General features: G+C 38.6%; 1 protein-coding gene across 5 annotated transcripts in view; it reads right to left on the reverse strand.

The window, feature by feature from the left end:
* ADD3 (adducin 3) overlaps nucleotides 1–12,784 on the reverse strand; it is a 196,083-nt gene that overhangs the window by 35,494 nt on the left and 147,805 nt on the right. For all 5 annotated transcript variants that reach the window (XM_006161610.3, XM_006161613.3, XM_006161609.3 and 2 more), the window contains exon 2: nucleotides 3,935–4,158. In XM_006161610.3, the coding sequence (XP_006161672.1) occupies nucleotides 3,935–4,129 (195 nt within the window). In that variant the 5' untranslated portion in view covers nucleotides 4,130–4,158. The remainder of the gene's footprint in view (nucleotides 1–3,934; nucleotides 4,159–12,784) is intronic.

Consider the following 12,784-nt stretch of genomic DNA (forward strand, 5'->3'; position numbering starts at 1 on the left):
GTGTGATTTCTCGCTTTCTGTCTCTCTGTCTGGCGAGCGCACGTGCCCTATAGCAAAAACCTCTCAAAAAAAAAAAAAAATTTCTGACTTTACCATTGAACAAAACTGTAAAACCTTTAGCACGTTATTGAATGTTTCTGAGTTTCAATTTATTCATTTGTAAACTGGGGATAGTGATACTTCTTTGGCTTAGTTGCTCTAAGGATTAAAAATGATCATACATATATAAGAAATGCCTGGTACATAGCAAGTGTTTAATGAAAAAGTATTACATCTTGTAATTATTAGTTTCTCTCCTGATTTCCTTTCTTCTCAAATGAACTGAGAATTTTAAATAGAAGGGTTACAAATTTGTTACATACAAACATGAATTGTTAATATTCTTTATTTTTATCTTTATTGATTATGGATTTGGGTAAACCCCAATATTCACTGTAGGCTCACAAAAATTTTAAGAGAATGATGCCAGCAGAAACATTTCAAGCTTGGGTAAAAAGGAACAAACACAGTATAAATGTAAAATACCACTTTGGGTCCTCAAAAACTTCTATAAGGAAGCAGGCTGAGAAAAACGTGGTTACAAAGACAGGCTACCTTTGAAGAAAAGAAAAGGATGATTCCGACAGTGGCACTAAGAACGCAGACAGCAGAGCCAGGAGCCATGGAGACTGAGCAGGACTGAGTCTTCCTCCGGAACGTTTGCCTAGATGATTCCACCATTGCTCTGAACCAGTGACTCCTTTGTGTCTCCCGATTTTATCTACATTTAAAAAATTTTTTTCTAAAAATTTTTTAGAGAGGTTTTTTTTTTCCAATAGGGTACATGTGTTCACTTGAAGAGACAGAGACAGAAAGCTAGAAATCACCCCTTGGGGGGGATGGCCATGCCACAATCCCTTCTCCATTCTCCTCTGAGGATTTTGGGCACACACACACATATGTGCCCAGTGTGAGTTTTAAGCTGTTGGGTCTGAGATCTGAACCACTGCTGACTATGTGGGAGTCCAGCAAGTTACCATTATGCCATCTGCTGGTCCCAATTTTCTTTACTTTTTAACAGGAACGCCTATAGCAATTATCTTCTGCCTGTCCCATTACTGGGTATGTCGGGACAGATAGTCTTATTGTTTAAGTTCACGGGTCAATAGAATCAGAGGAAGCGTACTTAATGAACTATACCTTGAGAAGGATCATCTGCACCTGGGCTAAAGAAAATGATGAGATTCTGGATTCAAGGTAATATGGCAGTGGAATGAGACTTTGCAGGGGTGTTAGAAGGGGATAAGTAAAATATGGGGGGGGGCATATTGGGCAAATTAAAATAAATCGTGGCTAAAGAGTAGACTGTTACACTTTTAAAATAAAACTGAGGCCAGACGATAGATAATTCTCTCCTGTAAAGGTACAGCGTGGCCAGTCATCAAGGCACAGTGACAGCACATGGCTCTACAATTCTAGATCCATATAGAAAACCAAGGTTCAGTTCCCAGGTTGGCCTGTACACACCGAGCACACCCATGATCACTGCTGGCTAGAAAGGCGGGAGGATTCTAGCATGACACCCTGTTGAGAGTGCCTACCACACCCTCAGAAAAAGTACTGATTTTGAAAAGTAGAGCTTATAATTCTTCTCTTCTTCACTATGGGCCAAATTCAGTGACTCACTTCTAACTAATAAATACGGTGGAATATGATATATGGCATCTGAGATTAGGTAGTAAAAAGCATTTCAGGCTGTTCGCTCTTCGATATTTATTCTGGGAAAACACTCAAGCAGCCTTAGAGAAAGGCCCATATGGCAAAGAACTGTGGCTTTTTTTTTTTTTTTTTTGCCCGTAACTATGTGAGTGATCCATCTTAAAGGTGGCTCCTGCAGCCCCAGTCAAGCATTCAGATGATAGTAGCCCTGGCTCATGTCTTCACTGCAACTTCATGACAGAACTTGAGTAAAAAAACACTCAGCTAAGCTGCCTCTGAATTCCTGACTTACAGAAATGGCAAGATACTAAACGCTTGCTGTTTGAAGCTGCCAAGTTCTGGGGCAATTTGTTACTTAGTAGTAGATAATTAATACAGGCTGTCATGTACCGTTTCCTTTGTAGAAAATGTCTGTTCACTTCATATTCGAAAGCCACTGTTCTAAAAGATGACAGAAAGGCAACATTTATACATTTTTCCCACATTTACAAACAAGATTTAAAATTCACTACCTAAGACCCAGAAAAAAAAAATGATCCACTCACAGTTCTTTTAAATCTCAGCCTTATATCTACTCTCCGGATAGCAGGTGATCATTCTTGGAACATCAACAGGGAATAGCTGATCTATGTCTGCTCTTTACCATTATTTCATTATGTTCTCTCCAAGGCTTAAGTAAAATGGATACTTTTAAGCCAATTTACAAACAGAAATATGTAAGAAGAAAATAATTAATCTACTCAAAATTATACTGTGTTTAGTTTAATGGGGAAACTATAAAACAGAAACCCTGGCAAAGAAATGTAGCTTAGTATATATTGGGTCATTGGGAAAGTTATGACCCATTTTTGCATAGAAAAACATGTCAAGACTTTTCCAACAACCCAACATTTTATTTGAACTTTAGAGTTAGACTCGAGTGGTTCTCTCTGGGGTGCTTCCCAATATAGTCTCAATATTTACAACCTTAAACAAAATCTGAACTTCATCCCATTCTTTCAATTACTTTCTTTATATGATCTGTTACTATAATCATTTGATTAATAAGAAACTCCTTAAAAAAATGTGGAGTTCCTTTAGAAGAGGAATTAAGTCTTATTTTGATAGAAATAACTAGCATGTCCTGAAAGTATTTGTAAACATGAAAATCCAAGTTTGTATAAAATAAGGCATTCCCTTAATCACTTCTTTATCATAATATCTCTGGTTTAACTTCTTTCCATTTGGAAAAGGTTTAAGCTGGGCACTATAGTTTTTAAAAATTCCTCAAAGCTCACATTGCTTTTTAAACTTGTGTTTCAATGCTCCCATCAAGGCCACAGGTATGGGATAATTAGCCAGAGTGGAATTCCTCTTCAGCTTCACTCAACCTCTGTGGTTAAATTCACAAGGGCACAACAAAACTGATTTACCAGGGCCACTTCGGACTGCTCCATGTCTTGGTGCTTATTTTAGTATCAAAGTTAGATACCTAATGTAACCCTAACCTAGGCACCGTGTGTCAAAGTGGGCTGAACTCTGCCTTCAAGGGCCTATAATATTCATTATGCACAAAGTTATAAATTCATTTTGTATCTTGAATCAGGCTGTTTTATTTTCTATCCACTTACATAGGACCTGCACAATTCTACTGAGAATTTGTAAGAAAACTAACAAATTATTTAAATATGATTTACAAAGTCTGTAGATTGCTGCGTTGACAAAATGTTCTGTTCAAGTTGAACTTAGAATCTCCTTTAATCTAGTTTATTTGGCGTGTGTTCATATTTGTGTACCTGCATCAGGTATACTTATCATTAAGCTGCTAAATCACAACACTCAATAACACAAAACTTTAATTCTGAGTGTGAAGACACCTAAAGGAAGACAAACAGACAGGCATGGGATCTACCTGGTTTAATTCTTGGTTCAAGTCATGCCTTTCTTTTCCTTCACAGACATGCAGTCTGAATTGGGTGTCCTTACAGGCTAAATACAACCTGTTGTCCTCCTTAAATGAAGCATTATACCCAGAGAACACGCAAAGAAAATTTACAGCATCAAACACAGTATCGGGTAGTTAGTAAAGCTTTGCAAATACATAAATTAGGTATCCATTTCTCCTTTGAAAGAGAGGAAACAACTGGTCACTCCTCCTTCACCCCTACATTAAACTTGAGGGTAATTTTTGATACCTCCTACCTCATCATATCAAGGTTTCCAAAGAGGAAGGAATAGCCTAATGATTTCAACTCACAGGACTTTGCAGGATCTGAGTAACTCGTTTCCGCTGCTCCATCATATTGAAGTCTTGTCGGAGGTCAGGAGACATGTTTCTCTCCCTAAGGTACTCTGGGTCATTTTCATTGATACGGTCAAAATATCTCTCTTTGTGAGGCATGCTGGGAGGAGGAGGAGTGGTGATCACGCCTTGGCTGGCATCTGAACTCATGTTTCAAGTCTGTGGATTCTTCTTGTTATCTATATTAATAAACACAAAGAAAGGAGAACATTCATGATTAATTCATTATTCAAACTTTACACAAGAAGAACTTTTAAAATTTTACCTTTAGAGTAACAGTTCCAACTTGCGTTGGAAAAATAAAAAGTAGCTCCCCCCCAAAAATGTTAGAACGATTTCTTCTTTTTTAGTTTGACAGAGGACGTGTGCACTTGCTGGAGTGATGGAAAGTGAGAAAGCACCCTCATGGGCGATGGTCACACTGCAATCCCTCTTCCTCCAATCCCTCTTCCTCCATTTTTCCCTCCTTTCAGGGATTTTGGCAACATTTACATGTGTCCAGTGTTTTTCAAGCCTGAGCCAAGGACTCGAATCTCACAGTTGGCCATGGGGATTTAACCACCTTAACCACCATACCACTGACTGGCCCTTGGAACAAATTTCAATACAAATAAAATATCTTAGATTATAATGCTAAAACAGAAATTGGTTATTTTCAGAGCAAATGGAGGCTTATGGTTGAATCACGACAATGTCATCAACAGTCAACTGAATTTTTAAAGGAAGCACCCATCCAAATACCTGAATGCAAAATGTACCATATATTGGGTTGTTGGAAAAGTCATGACATATTTTTCTAAGTTTCTTTCTACTGAAAAATGCATCTTGAGTTCTGCGATGACCCAATAGATGGCAAATTTCATAATGGGTGACTACTACCAATGAAACTTTCCCCTTACTCATGTTTTTAGTTTAGAGCAAATTTTGGCCATATTTAATGACTACTACATTCTCTATTGAATATAATTTATACATGAGAGAAATACAACTTTAGTTTTTCACATGATTCATCAACTTCATAGGGAAAATGTAAGAACTATTGATACCAGACAATGTAATTTTAGCAGATGGTGCTTCGATTCCAAGTAAGAATCAACAAAGCTACTCAGAAGTCACATGCACAGCTACAATTCACTCAATGATCATAATTATTACTGATACTTCAGAAAGCCCTTCATTATCGTAACCAGGGAGACAGATTCACTTGGACACTGCTACAGCTGAGTACCTGACCAGCTACGGCAAGATCGGTAGGACAGCCATGACCCTTTCTGCCTCCGACCATTTGGAGGCACTGGAAGTTGATAATGTCATTTAACTCAGTGCTTTTCAAACTGTCTCTAGTGAAAGACTTTCCAACCCACTGTGGACCAATATTTTTGTAAAAGAATCAACGTACATAGATAGCACGGTTTCATAAAATGAGAGGAACAATGGATGAGTGCTGATACATTCTGTACTTGTTATAGACTGTGACAGCTGATGACTGGCTCTGGACCTGGCCCATATTTAAGAGTAACAATGACCTAACAGAGAGTTATAGCACCGACAACCAAAGGAATACTTTTTTTTTTTTTTTTTTTTGGAGAGGATTTAGCTATAGGGCAAGTGCACTCCCAAGAAACAGAAAGCAAAATATCACCCCCAAGAGGGATGGCCACGCCACAATCCCTTCTTCTCCATTCTCCTCTCGGGATCTTGGGCATGTATGCACACGTGCCCGGCGTGAGTTTAAGCCACCGGGTCTGGGACTCAAACCGTGGTCAACTACATGGGAGTCCAGCGACATAGCCATTATGCCAAGTACTGGGCCCCCAGAATATCTTAATCAAGAAAAAGGGAAACCGTGATCAGTGTATCCCTTTCTTTAGTTCTTTTGAACTGGGTGTAGAAAACGTAGGCAAACAGGAAGAAGAAAACAAAACAGGAGCTGTGGAGCACAAAACTCTGCAAGGCTTGCCCGTGTGGGTTTGTATCTGAGACTGCTGGCACACGCATGCCCAGGATCCAGAGGTGGCTGAGGCTGGGGTCGGTTTGCAGCACTGGGACTCGAGTGGGGAGGCTCTCTTTTTGTCTGTCTCTGCTTATAGAAGAAAGAAACAAACTTAAGGGAAAAAAATGACTAAGAAGAAAAGGAAACAGACAAAGGAAACTGTAAGGATGGTTTTTGTTTAAAACAAGTTTCTCTAGAGATGACTTCAACTCAAATGCAGCCTGTTTAATATAAACGATCAACTGCAAACAGGTGCTCATTCTCAACCGATTATTTGCCTGGTAGGAAGAAATATTTCATTAAAAAGGGTGGGTAAATGTGAAATATTAAAGTATTCTTTTCCTTTTTTTTTTTCCATTTTAGTTACAAAACCTAAGTGTGTTTCTGTGATCTGCCACTCTGCAGATTCTCCAGAACCTGGGAGTCCCAGCAGAACACTGTGTCTTGACTCCTTGATAATGCCAGAATATCTGGTCTCATCTTTAAAATAAAATACAGGAACAACCAACTAGGTTACTATTTTTGTCTCTAATAATAAAATTCTGATAGAACATGGAAGTTCAGAGAACTGATTACTTTGGCCCAATTAACTCAAGCAAACTAATTATAAGAGTTTTTAAAAATGAAAAAAAAAAACTTGCATTATTCATTCAGGTCACTGAAATGTAAATTCATTCTGTCAAAAATAATTTCCATAAGGGAACCAGCAGTTGGCGTAATGGCTATGTCGCTGGACTCCCACGTAGTCGACCGCGGTTCGTGTCCCGGACCCGGTGGCTTAAAACTCACGCTGGGCGCGTGTGCGTGCGTGCCCTAGATCCCGAGAGGAGAATGGAGGAGAAGGGATTGCGGCGAGACCATCCCCCCTGGGGGGTGATTTCTCGCTTTCTGTCTCTATGTCTCTGTCTGGTGAGCGCACGCGCCCTACAGTGAAAATCTCTCCAAAAAAATAATAATAATAATTTCCATAAAACGTATTAAAACTATTTTATTCCACTTGCCAACATCAGTCTCATACACAGCATCCTATATAGTTACCTAAATTAGAGTACTACTCAAAAACATCCATGCAACGATTTTAAACACTAAGTCATTTCATGTTAATGAGATTCTAGACTTGTGACTAGAAAATAACTAAACAGTGAAGGAAATGTGAAAATTTAGCTTTTATATAGTTGAGTTTTCCATAATCTTAATCCATAATAAACTGGGAGAAGACACTCAGCTAAAGAGTAAATATTTGATAATTAAATTTGTTCTTCACAGGAAAAATGGCTAATTTTCTTTCCCCATTCTCTTCTTTTGCTTAATACAATGTCCATCATTTTTGGAATAACTGTTCATATTATATTTTCAAAAAATCAAGTTTTGCTATGCTGTTTTTAGCTTGGCTTACTAACCTTTGATATTTACCATCATTTTGCTATCATTCGAAAACACAGTGCACAGAGAACTAACTGTAAGAAACATTCCTTTTGGGCCAGCAGGTGACACAGTGGTTGGAATGCTGGAGTCCCATATGGCCAACTGGAGTTTAAATCCTGGACCAAGTGACTTGAAAATCACGCCAGGTATGTGTGCATGCATGCCTGAAATCCCAAGAGGAGAGTAGAGGAGAAGGGACTGCAGCATGGCCATCTCTCTGGGGAGTAATTTCTGACTTGCCCTCTCTCTCTCCACCAAGTACATGTGCCCCACAGCAAAAACCTTAAAAAGGAAAAAAGTAACTTTTCTTTTCTCATACCCAGTGATATTAACAGAAGTCTAGAGACCTAACCAATCTTTGGAAACTAATTTTCTTAAAAGCTGTTTATAATAGATCCACTTGAGCTTCTTAGAGCAGTTTATTGCTAGCAGATATACATTCAAAGAACTAAACTTAAAACAAACTCATATGTATTAGTAAATATAATTTAATGGCCAAATACTGACTAAATGGCACTTAATATTAACTGGGACATTATTTAAGAAAGAAATCAATTCTCTTTTAGGTTATCATAGTAAGCAATTGGCTTATGTAATTTTTTAAAAGGCAGATAAGAGAGGCCGGGAGGTGGCATGGTGGCTAAGGCACTGGACTCCCACATGGCTAATCATGGTTCAAGTCCTAGACCTGGCAGGTTGCTTTCTCACTTTGCCTCTCGCTCTCTGGTCAAATTTAAAAAATAATAATAGGGTAGCTTACCCAGAAAAAAATGATGAACTTAACTAAAAGATGGGAAAATGAGCTGAATAAACAACTCCCTAAGGAAGACATATGAACAGCCAAAAAGCATATGAAAAAATGCTCAACATCCCTCATCATAAGGGAGATGCAGATCAAAACCACAATGAGATACCACCTAACCCCAGTCAGAATGGCGAAAATTAATAAAAAGGTAAGTGCTGGAGAGGATGTGGTGAAAGGGGAACACTCCTAGGTTGTTGATGGGAATGTAAATTGGTCCAGTCACTGTGGAGAACAATATGGAGGTTCCTCAAAGACCTTCAAATAGATCTACCATATGATCCAGCAATTCCACTCCTGGGTATCTATCCAAAGGACAGGAGAACGTTCAGTCGGAAAAGTGCTTGCACAACTACATATTATTGCAGCATTATTCACAATTGCTAAGACATGGAACCAACCCAAATGTTCACAAATGGATAAATGAATGGATTGAAAAGGTGAGGCACATATACTCCATGGAATATTATTCAGCCATACAAAAACAAGGCCCTAGAATTTGATAGAAAGTGGATGAACATAGAAGATTTGTTGCTGAGTGAAGCAAGTCAGGCTATGAAAGAGAGACATTGTATGTCTCCACTTAACATATACCGACTGTCCACACTCTATGGTAGAGACTGAAAGACTGGAGGACATAAAAGCATTAAAAATTGTTACAGATACTAGAGACAAAGTGGAAGGATACCGTGGGAGGGGAAGAGTGCAGGAAAGGAAATTTGGGCAAAAAAAGAGAGGTAAGATCATGTGGAGAAGAGAGGTACGATCATGGAGGAAGGGGTGATTTCTCACTTAGTCTCTCTCTCTCATACATGCCCTATGGCAAAAACAAAAACAAACAAACAAAATACTACTCAGCCTGTATTTTGAAGAACAGAATTAGATGTTTGCTTCTAACTGAATTTGCAGAACTTCATGAAATCATTAAAACACAGCAAAGAGTAAGAAACGCTGGTGATAGGTTAATTTTATTGTCCCAGTGATAGTTTAAGGAACTGAGAAGTGAGATAAGTTCATAATTTGAAGTAATTTTTTAATGATGTAAAAAATTTATACTTAAAATTAGTCATATAAAATTGAACTCAGTTTATATGATCCTAATGTTGTTGGCAATGTTCAAAGCATAGCGAAGAGCCAGCTGAACATATAACTTTTTCCTCTCCTTTAGGCCTGGTCAGGGTGTTGACTTGAACATCCACAATGAATATAAGTAAGTGTGTTGTGGTCTTCTATGCTGTTCATGGCAAACTAAGTGGTCAAGGGAAACTCCATAGCATGGTGGTCAAGCTTATTTCTCCATAGGGTGCTCTTCTGAGGCTATTTGGGCTATCCAGTGTCTTGGGAGGCCAGAAGGCAGATGATGGTTAGATCTGTTTTCTGCTGTGGTGATAGATACCTTTCAGCACTGCCTTTTTGACTTTCAAAGGCCTTAGCTTTGGCTTTAACTGTGGGAGCCTCCTTTGCTTTCGGAATACTTGGGTGAATACAGTCCTTGATGAAAAGTACATTTTAGAGGAATAAGGTGAAGAAAAAGAGAAATCTAACTAATTTTAATAATTTAATATTAAAATAACCTATTATGTACATACAGCACTTTTATATTTTATACCATGCTCTTACTTTTTAAAAAATCCTATCTTTGGTAAGTGGGAGGAAAAAAAAAAGCAGATTAATACACATCTTGCCAAAAATGACACTGCTTAAATCACAGGCAATATCCAAAGTCCAAGTTTTTGTCTCCTAATCTACTTCACAATGACACACTATTTCATACATCATAAAAAAAAAGATGAATATACAATTTTGAGTCTTATAGTCTGTATTTGATTGTAGAATAATTACAGCTGATAGAACTATTTCAGACATCATAAAAAAAAAAAAGATGAATATACAATTTTGAGTCTTATAGTCTGTATTTGATTGTAGAATAATTACAGCTGATAGAATCTTCCAGAAAATTAATTAATGACACTTAAAAAAGAGAAATAAGGGGATCAGCAGATAGCATAGCAGTTACATCACTGGACTCCTACATGGCTGACCACAGTTTGAGTCCCAGACCTGGTGGCTTGAAACTCACACTGGATGCATGTGCGTAAGTGCTCAAGATCCCAAGAGGAGAACAGAGAAGAACGAACTGCGGCATGGTCATTCCTCCTGGGGAGTGACTTCTTGCTTTCTGCTCTCTGGTGAGCACACACGCCCTACAGCAAAAAAATCTCTCCCCACCCCCAAAGAGAGAAATAAGATCAGAAATTATTCAAAACACTTTGACCTTTTAAAATCCCCTAAGCCTTTTATTAAAGTTTATTTTGAGAGGGGGAGAAAAGCACCTTTGACAGGATCTCTTCAGGCTGCAATCTCATTTCCCCAGCCCTCCAGCTCATTAGGATCAGGATCATGGTCTCTCTCTTTCTCTCTCTCTCTCTCACACACACGCACCCCTGATATGTTTTCAAGTAAACCCAGGGATCTGAACTATGGTTGGCTATGTGGGTTCCAGCAGGCTAATGACTGTACCACTAGTCTGGACTGCAAATTTAACTAAACTATTCAGTATAAGAAGTTTCAATTTTATGTACTTTAAATAATAACTTTTTTTTTAATTAAGAATTTAGAAATAAAGAATAAAGTTTGCCCCTTAGGTGCTCTTCTATACATTGATTATAAGCAATAAGGCTTACCTTTAGTGCCTAAATCAATCATAAGTACATTTTACTATTTATAATTCTGCATATGAGCTACTATAAATTGAACTTTTATTTTTTAAATTTGGCAGAGGGTGCACGCACCAGAGGGAGAGGGTGACAGAGGGTGAGAAAAAGTGCTGCAATCCCTTCTCCATTGCTCCCTATTGGGGTTTTGGGCATACACGCATACGTACCTGGCATATTTCTCAGGCCACCAGGTCTGAGACTCAAACCAGTCAGGGGACCAAATGCCTTAACCACCATACCACCAATCAAACGAAACTGTTATTTCAAGTGTTGAGAAAATTTAGGATCCACAAGATTATCTGAACATAAAATTCAGAAAAAATATGGAGAAGCAAAATAAATCAGCTGGCCATTGTCCCTGAGCCCCTGTGCAGTGCCATCCAATGAGAAAACCTAGGCCAGAGATCACCTTGGGACCGCCACTTTCTCCCAACCATTCCAGACTTAATAGTCTCCTAAAGTGCACTGCACATGCCTACCACACGACCTCTACTTTCTTCCTCAGTTGAAACCCTGAACCTCAGCCCCAGGTGCACCTGATCTCAAGAAACTGAAAGCCACTGGAATATTCAGTTCTAGGGACAACAATACAGGTTGCAGGGTTAGTGTCGGGGAGACAGATCTGCAGAAAGATTGAGGCTAACATCCTCCAGCATGCCTTTGAACACTCAGGATTAACTCCAAGATTTAGGAAGAGACGTATATTCTATCAGCTGACCAGAAATCAGTAGAGAAGCACAAGAAATATGAGAAACCAAGAAAATCTCTCTCTCCCAAGAGAAAAGAACAATTCCTCATCATCCACAGACAGCATGATGGAAATGTCAGATAAACAATTCAGAATATTCATAGTGACAAAACTAAATGAGATGCAAAAGAGACAACAAACTCCAGGAGGCACAGGAGAAAAGAGACAATGAGCTCTGAGAGATGAGGAAGTCCTTCCACAATTTGAAAGGAGAAGTAGACACCATAAAAAAATCAAATGGAACTGTTAGAGTTGAAGGCTATAATACAGGAAATCAAAACTTCCCACAGAAGTATTAAAAGCATATATAGGGACCAGTAGTTAGTGTAATGGCTATGTTGCTGAACTCCCATGTAGCCGACCGCAGTTCAAGTCCTGGACCCGGTGGCTTAAACTCATGCCAGGTGCATGTGCGTGCATGCCCAAGATCCTGAGAGGAGAATGGAGGAGAAGGGATTGCGGCATGGCCATCTTCCCTGGGGGGTGATTTCTCACTTTTTCTCTCTGTCTCTGTCTTTCTGGCAAGCGCACGTGCCCTAAAGCAAAAACCTCTCAAAAATAAAATAAAATAAAAGCAGATCTAGAAGACAAAACCTCTGATCTAGAGAAAATTACCAAAAAGATTTTTAAAAATCAATAAAGAATGAGGATAATATAAGAGAAATACTAGATACCATTAAAGGCCTAAATGTCTGAATAATTGATATCACAGAAGTTGAAGAAACTAATAAGGGCATTGATAATCTATTTAATGAAATCCTGGAAGGAAACTTCCCAAGCCTAGAGAAGCATTCAAACATCCAGACCCAAGAAATATAAAGGACACCAAATAGAATCAGCCCAAGAAGATCTTCTCTAAGGCACATCATAGCCAGATTGGTCAAAACCACGGATAAAAACAAGATACTAAAATTGGCAGGAGAGAAATGTCAAGTTACTTACAAAGGTTATCCCATGAGACTAACATCAGACCTCTCAGCAGAAACAATGCAAACAAGGAGAGAATGAGAAGATATAGTTACAGTGTTTGAAATAAAACCATTTCAACCAAGATTACTATACTCAGCAAGATTATCCTTCAAATGGGAAGAAAAGATAAAACCATCCTCAGATAAACAAA

This window comes from Tupaia chinensis, unplaced genomic scaffold (genome assembly GCF_000334495.1).
Source record: "Tupaia chinensis unplaced genomic scaffold, TupChi_1.0 Scaffold138666_1, whole genome shotgun sequence".
Classification (NCBI taxonomy): domain Eukaryota; kingdom Metazoa; phylum Chordata; class Mammalia; order Scandentia; family Tupaiidae; genus Tupaia; species Tupaia belangeri.